The following is a 9603-nucleotide window of genomic DNA, read 5'->3' as shown; positions in this document are numbered from 1 at the left end:
ATAAATTATAATTTAACAGATTATAGATTATGAATTTAATCAGAAATTGTTAATCTGTTTAGTGTAACTGTTGGATTATAAATTTGAGTTGTTGAGTAGTGTTTGTTAAATAAGTTGTGAAGTAGTTTTTTGAATTAATTTTTATTTTTTATTATTCACTACTTGTCTATATTTCTCATAAAAAATAATAATAATAATTTATAATCCATTTAGGTCTTTTTTTTATTTAAAAAAATAAAAATAAAAAAATTTTAAGAATATAACCGTAAACTAACATGTTCACAGCAGAAACTGATAATCAGAAAGCAATGGATGAACAACTTCTTAGAATTAATTTTTTTAAGTTAAAATAAATTATTAAAATAAAAAAATTATTTAAAATAAGTTTAACCAACAGTTAAAACAACTTCTCAAAAACTAGAAACTATAAATTAGCTCAAAAAACCTCAAACAAACACTCTTATTGAGACAACTGTTGTGGTTATATAGAATTCTTGGGTGCATGTGATTCACTTTAGCAGGCCAAGCTGTTGTTTTGATGATTGTCTGGATTTGTGTAATCGTGATCCACAATATTAACATAGACAACACACACATTTATATCTATATCTATATATATATATTTATATGTATGAGATTGTTAAGAGCATTATTAAATGAAATATAATATATTGTGCACTGCTGGACCTGTCTGAGGCATCTCTTTCACGAAACTTGAATCATATTGGCTAAAGGCACTGGGATTTGTATGCCATGCCACAAACCCCCCAAATGCAACATCTCTTTGGTTTCTGTGTCCCCAAAAATGAAAATAGAAAAAAAAATAAGGGAATCTTAAATTCTTCTTTAGTTTTATTTTATTCTTTCTTTTTGCAGTATATAGTACTGAACTACTGATCATGGGAATGTGAGGAGGGAGTTCTCTGTCCTCTCTCTCTCTCTCTCTCTCTCTCTATCAAAAACAAAGCTGTGGCTCAACTTGGAGGACATTCAAGCAAAGTGCTGTGGTAACTTTTCCCGGAAAGTCTCTTTCATTTTCTTGAGAAAAACATCAAGTTCAAGTCGTGATCTCTCCTGAATTCAGGCGATCGTACAGGTCAGTGTAGATCCATTCCCATCTATCTTGCTTCCCCATCTTTTGCATATATATATCTCATGATGATGATGGTAAAGAATTTAGAAAGTCTTGTTTTTTTATTCTTTTCTTTTTTTTTAAAAAAAAAACTTTCTTTTTCTGATCTTGCTAACTTCTGTGATTCTTTCAAGAACCCTACAAGCAAAGTTTTGTAAAGACCACCAATTACTGTTGAATGTTTACAATGAAAACAAAATTTCAACTGACACAGAAATTAGACACTAATTTAAACCCATAATACATATAAATTGACAAGTTTTTACAAAATTGGTGGTGTCACCAAATAATCTATATATATTTTGTATCCGATTGTGTGATAATTTTTTTACCTATCTTCAACAGGAACTAACTAGCATCGACCATACAAAAGTACATGCATATAGCAATATATACATTGAAAATTGGATGGGAAGATAAAAATTTAAGCATTACAAAACAAATATACAAATAGTAATTAAGATAGTTCAACCCAACGATAAGACTTGCTATTAGCTTTTTTTTGACATCCCGTCTTTCTTTTCTTTTTTTTAACTAAATTTTTTCCCCTTAAATGGGTACAGTGTTAAGGCATTATTGTTGTGAAGAAAATGACAGCATGCCTTGTTAGGAGATATTTGTATGAGTATCAATTCGTGTGGCCTATAACTTATGACGACAAAAATATGTGAAAAACAAATAAGCAAATCAACGAATTATTATATACTAAAAAGTAGTTGCTGATGCATTATATCATAGTCATGTTCTATAACAGTGTCATTTATAAGATTCTTCTTTGTATAATTCTTCTAATTTTTGTGATGTTTCCACATTTCACAGGCATACAAGCAAGAAGGTAACACATCATCATCAGAGTGGACATGCGACTACCGATCTGAAAACAAAATTCTACTTTTCATTATTATCAATGCTTTCTTCTTCTACTTCAGAGATTCATCTTGTAGAAGAGTTGAGAAAGTGATATATATATATATTAAGTTCAAATGGAGAAGCTTTTGAATCCATATGATAAGGAATACATGAAGATGGCTATGTTGAAGCATGAAAAAACCTTCAAACAACAGGTAAACCTACCTATATTCTCATATTTTCCGACAGTAATTTGACCCACAAACATCAATGTGTGATGGAGATTCATCTATGCACGGATCCCAGTACATACCAATTCAATCTCAGTCAAATATCAAAATTCTAGGCAAAATTCTTGTATGTTGTTTTGGGAGACTAAATTTACTGATTTTCCAATGTATATGTGCACTATTGGCTAATACTGATATGTATCGGGATTTTAAATTTTCTATACCGATAGTTACTGATATTTTGGCTAATATGGTCAATATTGGCCAATTTAAAATCATGCATCCTGGTAGTATGGTTCTAAGGTCATGCTCAAAAAGGATTGTTACGCACTGATCACACACTTGTGCTTGAAAATAAAGTAACGGTTCTAAAATTGATGATTTTATTGCAGGTGTATGAACTCCATCGTCTCTACCGGATTCAAAAGATATTGATGACAAACGTTGAACATGGTAGGCCAAATGGAGAGAACCAAGACAGATGGAATTTTATGCGCGGAATTAGTCTAACTCACATGAATGATCATCAGATTCATCATCATATCCACCATAAGTCCCGGCCTGGGCTTGACTTGGAGCAGCCTGTCAAGGATGAGTACATTGCAGAAACAAACGGAGAAATAGCGCAAGAGATTGAAGATGAGAGCGAAATTCAGCTGACATTAGGCCCCACGAGCTACTACCGGAGAAAGAAGAAAGGAGAGACACCGCGAACTTCAGATTCTGGACCGAGCTTTTCTTCTTCTTCTACTGGATCTAGCCATATGAAGAGGACAAATTCAGGAACAAATCATACAACTAGAGATGATCATTTGACAGGTCAAAAATTGGGGCTAACAATGGTGCCTGATTCGAATTCGGGTTTGCAAAGTGGAAGAAGAAATAGTTTCGATGTGGAAGAACAGTTGAATCAAGATAGATTAACACTGCCTCCTTGGCTTTTCCAACCTCGGAGCATGAAATTCAGAACATGACTTGAAAAAAAAAATCTATGGAGTTGGTATGATAAAGGATTTTAGATTGCTTCTGATTCACTAATTCTGTGATTGATGTTTGTGTGGAGATTTTTTTGTTTTTTTTGGACTTTAATGGGTGATGGAGTCTTGTGTGAAAATTATTTGTTTCCCTGACTTTTGGAGACCCATTATATCTGCAAATCACTTTCAAAATAGCGATATCTGGTGACGAATCAGTATTGATTTTGGTGTAACGAACTGTTAGTATTGGAAGTGCGGAGCGAGATGTATCGAGGATTAGGTGATACGGTCTTAAATTTAAAAAAATTGTCACCCACAAAAAGGAGCTAATTTATTGTAGCTTCGAACCAACTGCATCGGTTATGTATAAATCAAGTAGTGAATTGACTATGAATTGTGAACAAGTAAATACACAAACAATTTTCATTCTTACTAGTAAACCGAGATCAACCCGTGTTAGCAACGGAACCATAGAAAAACTACAGAAATTTTGTGTTAGATTATTAATATAATGAATCAAATAAGCCATTAAGCATCAAGGTAGGTGAGAGGAATCTCTACATAAATTGTTTATATATAATGGTGAATCAACCCTAGGTATTTTATATGTTCTTCATTTTCAATTTCAACCCACCACTTAAAAGGGTAAAAAAAAAATAAATAAATAAACTTTTCCTCACCAACAGTATGCAGAAGAGCTTATGTTTGTGTCTGCCACCAAATAAACACAAGATTCCCATTCCAAATAAACAATATAATTCCTTATCAAAGAGGTTGACTTACTGAATCAAGTGCTCTCTTAACTGATGTAATGCTCGAGTTTGAGTTTTAATGTTGCGCTATACAGTTTTCTCATTTTTTCATTTCCCCGTCTGTAAAATAAAAAACACAATGGTCTGAAAGCATCCTCTTTTGAGTTATATGATGATTGAAATCAGACCATCATACATGTTTCTCTGCTTGCCTGTCTGGTTTGGGTTGTTCTTGCTTTTTAATAAAGTTTTTCTATCCAAAAAAAAATTCAATAATTCAATCACAGACCCCACACAGTGCTTTCAGCTACTACTGCACTTTCTGTTTCCAAAAGCAACGTGTCTGGTATTGTTTTCGCTTTCAGTTTTCTATTTTATGAAAACAGAAACTGATATAACAAAAACTTGTTTGGCAAACAACTGTTTCCAAGAAAGTTTTCAGAAAACACCCCTTTTTTTCGCAACGCAAAGAAAATGAAAATGACGGGCGTTTCATGAAGTCTTCATTGTTTTTTTTCTTTTGTTTGTAAGTACATGAAAAACAACAACAAAAATTATAAGGATACAAAACCTGGGTCAATTTTTAGCTTGAGAAAACTTCCAGTTTTACTGTAAGTTGAAACTCAATCTAATATCAGACCAAAGTGAATAATTAACTCAACTTAGGCCCCCGGATCCTGTTTTCTTCACAATTTGGCCTAATGATTTCTGTCTCCAAAATCTTTATTCCCTTGTCCCAATACATTGTCATCAGTATGGCAGGGGCAAGAATTTTGGGAACTGAGAATCCAGTGCCCCAACTAAGCCTGTCATCGGATTGGATTTAAAGCCCATGAGGGGCCAGCTTAGTTGGTTGGTGGGTGTGCTACCCACACTTCCAACCGGGTTTCGAATCTCCTCTCTTCAAATGGTGCCCCTGATTGTGGACTTTGCCATTGGCAACCCGAGTTTGCTACTCCTGGGGTGGGTCCAAAGGGCTCCGTGTTCTCGGTCATCAACAAAAAAAAAAAGAAAAAAGAATGATTGGATTTAATCTGAATCTGACAATCTGAATCCATTAATGAATAATCAAATCAGATTCATATCAATTTGGCTTTATCTGATTATAGATGCGATTTGATTTTCATACTTTCATTTATATGTATTTTTGAAGTGTGAATACCAATACCTATAATACGTTATTGTTTCATGGGACAATCTCCAAAATCTTGTACTTTTCTTTATCTCATTCTAATCGAACAAAAGTACACCAATCACATGATATCACATTCAATAATCCTATAATATAATCACATCCACGTTAGATCGGGTCAGTTCGGATTTGTGATTCTGAATAATTAATTATTGACACCATATAATCATCACGGAAAATATCACAACAGAAACAAAGCACACAACATAGAACACCCTCCTCTCTCAAACCTTAAAACAACAAATGCAATAAAAACGTCATATATACACTCTTCACAAGTGTATTAAGATATGGAATGCCGCCGATCTCTGCTAGGTTTGCTCTGGCCCTTCGGAGTAATAAATCCATCGCCACGCAGAAATGGATACAAACGCCCCAGTTTTCTAGACACCGTGCCTATAAATGATTTTCGAGGCATGGAAGGCTTATCAGAAGCTGACAAATCGCTCGGAGATGGACTATCTGTTGGCTTCTCCATTTCTTTCAATTTCATTTTCATTTTCACTAGCTCGAATTTGAGTTCCTGATTTTCTCTTTTCAATGGGCGAATATGATCGGTGGTGTACAAGTTGAGTTTGGGGGGAAGAGCAGGGGATTCTAGACCACTTGTGAGGCTGCCACTATCCATGGCCTCGCGAAGGCGCTGTTGCTCGTAGAAGAGCACTTGAACCACAGTTTGGACTGGGAGGCGGTCATTCTGAGCAGCGTGAGCGCAGGCCTCTCGCGATAGCTTCTGGCAGTCCATTAAGCTACAGACTTTCTTCCTTTCCATGTCACTCAAAGCGGGATGAGCCTATGATTATAAATGGACAGGTGGATTTGATATGTTATGGGAAAGGCGAAAATGAGAAAAATAAAACAGAACAAATATAAAAATTTACTCGTCTCGGCCATAAATTTATGTCCAGGGGAGAAAGATATAAGTCTTCATCCACGGGCAAAGGAGTTTCATTCTCCAAAAGACCATCAAAACCTAAAATCCCAAATTAATTCAATATATATATACAAAAATTTGAAAAAAGCAAAATTGGGTCGAGGCCTACTGTATGTATGTTAGATTAGTAACCAGTGAAATACCCCCAAAAAAAAAACTACCCAAAATTCCACGGCTGCACTAACTGTTTCTTTCTTCGCTCCTTGACTTAGCCAGGGGGCAGGTAGGATTCTTTTTTTTCCATCTCTTCATCCTCGCTTGCCTTTAGCTCTAGTAGCCTTGTCTTACCTAGCCATTTCAGACTTGATACCCATATAAATTGTTCACTCCTTTCATTGAAATTTAATTTGTTGATTGAAAAAGTGAAACTAAGGAAACACATTGAGGGCTACATGACATTAAACTAGTAGAAGATGTTGAACTTGTTCAGTGGAAGAGATTGGATGTTTATAAAAGTTATGTAAGGAGAGAAGAAAGAGAATCAATTTTCCAATCAAGAACATCAAGAAAAAAATTAATCAAAAGTGGTGTTTTTCTTCTATGATGACAGAAGATTATGAAGGCAACCAATAAACATCAGTAAAAAAATAAAAAATAATTGCAAATGCACATATGAAAATGTGTTTTTGAAAAACAGATAGTGGAATTAGAGAGTGCACCTTCAAGTAAATATCAATGGCTCTATACGTCCCATCCTCTGTCAACCTCGATTGTTCCGGTATGAGTTCAGCAATACTAATAAACCGCAACACGGTTAAATTCCGATCAGAAGCTATTTCAGCAATATAGTTTTCCATCAACTTGCCAACCCTTTCCATGTCACTCAAGGGCGGAGAAAGCGACACAAAATCCTCATCAGCAACGTAACCTAATCTATTCCCCTCCATTTCGTATTCGAAGAAATTCATCATAATCCTCTGCACGGTATCCACATCGAAAAGCGTGTCCTCAGTAAACGTAAACAAAGGGATCAAAAGATCATCAAGAACAGCCTGTCCTAGCTGCCTCCCCATTCTCTTCTCCAAGTCAAGCCTGCAGGCAATCGTTGTCTCGAGGTAGATGGCAGCCCGAAGCAGCATCGACAGAAAGCTAACCGACATTGAATTCTTCTCCCTCGGCAGAAGGCTAACTATTGTTTCCAAAACAACCCGTTTTTCATGTTCTTGTCGCGGCTCAATTTTCTTCCTCCCCGTGCCAAACATTTCCTGCCAATGAATAATACACATGTCACCCATGTAATTGAATTGGAAACATGTAGTTAAATCGGGATTAGGCCTCACCAATCCGCGAAGTGATTTTTGTGCATACAACATTAGTATTGGACCGAGCGCATACTGTTTAAACCCTCTTGCCATCATTGCAATCAGAACCCTATGGAAGATATCGATTCGCAGAACTGTTAAATTGTCAGCCCACCAATCGACAACTGATTTTAGGTGCTCGGTGCCACTTTCTGCTCGGTTTACGGCACAAAATTGGCTGTCCCTGCAGGTTATATAAGCGATCGCGTCTATGCACCGACTCACTAATTTTGTTTCCTCTGCTGTTGGAAAAAGGTTTTCAGAGCTATGCAAAATGGAAATTGCGCCTGCGAGGCTTTTAAGGGCCACTTCGTTCAAGTAGGCCTCGGTTCTTCCCACGAGGTTACTGACTGCATAGTCCTCTGTCATCTCGAGATGTTCTGCCACGCATCGGAGCGTGGCGATGTTTTCTGTACTTATTTCGAAGTTGATTCCGTAGCAGAATTTCGCAGCAAGTTCGAATGCTTCTGCACCACCCGGAATGTGTGGGAGATCAATGGTGGAAAGATTGATATCGCTCGATTTGGTTACCATTTTTCTTATGTATCCACATTTGGAGACTAATGGAAACTGCATTTGAAGGCAAGGAATGCATAGAAAATCATCTCTACTTTATAGAAAATAACAATTTGACATTCTGATTGTCTGTTGTTAGTTTGATTTGAGAATTGAATTATAAAAACAACAAAAGGCTAATTAGCCTTTAAAAAAAAGTATTTTTTACTGTGAATTATGGATTAAACTTAGTTACACAACTCTGTTTTTCCAAAAAAATAAATTGAGAAGAACCGAGTATAGATTTTACCTTGTGCAATGAAAAGGAAGCTGCACCAATATGGACAGTGACGTCGCTCGGAATCTCCTGTGAAAAAATCCTGTTGAAATTCATAGTAATTTTTCAGTCTCTTTCTTATTTTCTTGTGTTCTTTTCAAAATCAATCTTCTAATCTATGACATTGAAACACTTGAGAGACACTTAACGATGATTGGTGAGACATGAAACAAGGAAGAACAAATGAACAAGAATTGTAAATCGCACGCACAAGATTTACATACCATTCACTAGTCCTCTTCATGGCAGTGGAGAGAAGTTCCTTCTTCTTGGCAGACATGTCAGCGCCAGTGGGTGATGCAGTTTGCTCTTGATTAAGATCCACCATGGCAGTGATTGGAGAATGCTTACCATGTTCATGTCCCCATTATATATTAATAATAATGCATGAGGAGGGAAAAGTAGCAGTTGAAGTTGCTTTTGAAGGTACAATACTATTCTTTGTCGTTGCCATTTTTTCCTGTTTCAGTGATGACAATTGAATCAGTGGTAATGAGAGAGTACAAGCTCAAAGCTTTGGTTCATTTGATTTGTGTAAAATCAAGGGTAAATAAAAATAAAACTAAGGGGAAGATGGTAGAGTCTCATATAGTGTGTGTGTGTGGTGGTGGTGGGGAGCTTGTGGAGTTGGGTTTGAAGGGATGAGAAGGTGGCTTCTAATGGGAAATACTTTCCTCTCTTTTGTGATAAGAAAAACAAATAGTTCTAGGAAGAAAAGTTATACTCATAATCTTACCATGAAAGCAAAGCGTATGGTATAAATTTAAATTCGGTGTATAGTGGATCATAGATAAAATGAATTCCCTCAATATGTTTGAATTCTGGGTAAAATTTTGAATATTTTTTTTTTCTGAGTTTATAATATAATTGTAAGAAAAATGATAATTTTTATTAAAATGAGATTTAAAGAGGATAAAATGTAAAAGTCCCTTCAAAATAATTTAGTATTGGATGAGTGATGTGGTGATTAACAACATATTTATGCAGTAATTTGACTATTTAATGATAAAATGGTAAGTTTGATTATTTTTCAAAATTGATGGATCAGGTTGGAAACATCCATATTCGATCTGAAATTACTCAATAGATTCAAGTAATTCGCACTAGACTTTAGATGAATTTGATTGTTTAGACTTCTGATTTAAGAAATTTATTATATCTTGAAAAAAAATTTAAATGCTTAATTTCGAGATCTAAACAAATCTATTTTGAGTTTTTTTTTTTTTTCCTGTAAAAACCTTCTTTCATATTCTAGTTTTAACCTAGCACATTTATGGCAAATTTTAATTTTATTTAATTTTGGTTTCATTTGAGATGCTAATTGTGGTTTGATAACTGACCAATAATGTTTGGTATAATTAAGGCCCATTTTGGAAATACGGTTTTTAACTTATTTTTTGTCAC

The 9603-nt window shown here is 35.2% G+C and overlaps 2 protein-coding genes across 3 annotated transcripts; one reads left to right on the top strand and one right to left on the bottom strand.

Moving 5' to 3' along the window:
- The first annotated feature begins 693 nt into the window (after positions 1–693).
- LOC114267065 (uncharacterized) lies at positions 694–3421 on the top strand. Of its 2 annotated transcripts, XM_028208059.2 has the most exons (3): positions 694–1096; positions 1952–2196; positions 2604–3421. In XM_028208059.2, exons 2-3 carry the CDS (start codon positions 2116–2118, stop codon positions 3183–3185), a joined length of 663 nt encoding a protein of 220 aa, XP_028063860.2. In that variant the 5' UTR covers positions 694–1096; positions 1952–2115; the 3' UTR covers positions 3186–3421. The 2 variants fall into 2 exon arrangements, with proteins under 2 accessions (XP_028063860.2, XP_082778825.1); XM_082922699.1 differs by lacking the exon at positions 694–1096 and having other exon boundaries at positions 1864–2196.
- A 1839-nt stretch (positions 3422–5260) lies between these two features.
- LOC114267056 (BTB/POZ domain-containing protein SR1IP1) lies at positions 5261–8944 on the bottom strand. The gene is made up of 5 exons (XM_028208050.2): positions 8424–8944; positions 8173–8242; positions 7347–7937; positions 6726–7271; positions 5261–5925 (listed from the first exon to the last, which is right to left on the bottom strand). The coding sequence occupies exons 1-5, from the start codon at positions 8525–8527 to the stop codon at positions 5416–5418; spliced, it is 1821 nt and encodes a 606-aa protein (XP_028063851.2). The 5' UTR covers positions 8528–8944; the 3' UTR covers positions 5261–5415.
- Positions 8945–9603: the final 659 nt, after the last annotated feature.

This window comes from Camellia sinensis, chromosome 4, assembly GCF_055761805.1.
Source record: "Camellia sinensis isolate YWXY chromosome 4, ASM5576180v1, whole genome shotgun sequence".
NCBI lineage: Eukaryota > Viridiplantae > Streptophyta > Magnoliopsida > Ericales > Theaceae > Camellia > Camellia sinensis.
Note: the sequence above shows the minus strand (reverse complement) of the source record. Positions and strands in the feature narration are given on the sequence as shown.

Coding starts and splice junctions, on each gene's coding strand:
- LOC114267056 (XM_028208050.2), bottom strand. CDS start 8,527: ATGGTGGATCTTAATCAAGAGCAAACTGCATCACCCACTGGCGCTGAC. Junction 7,938..8,172: donor CTTCCTTTTCATTGCACAAG/GTAAAATCTATA, acceptor CTTCAAATGCAG/TTTCCATTAGTCTCCAAATG. Junction 7,272..7,346: donor AAAAATCACTTCGCGGATTG/GTGAGGCCTAAT, acceptor ATTCATTGGCAG/GAAATGTTTGGCACGGGGAG.
- LOC114267065 (XM_028208059.2), top strand. CDS start 2,116: ATGGAGAAGCTTTTGAATCCATATGATAAGGAATACATGAAGATGGCT. Junction 2,197..2,603: donor AAAAAACCTTCAAACAACAG/GTAAACCTACCT, acceptor ATTTTATTGCAG/GTGTATGAACTCCATCGTCT.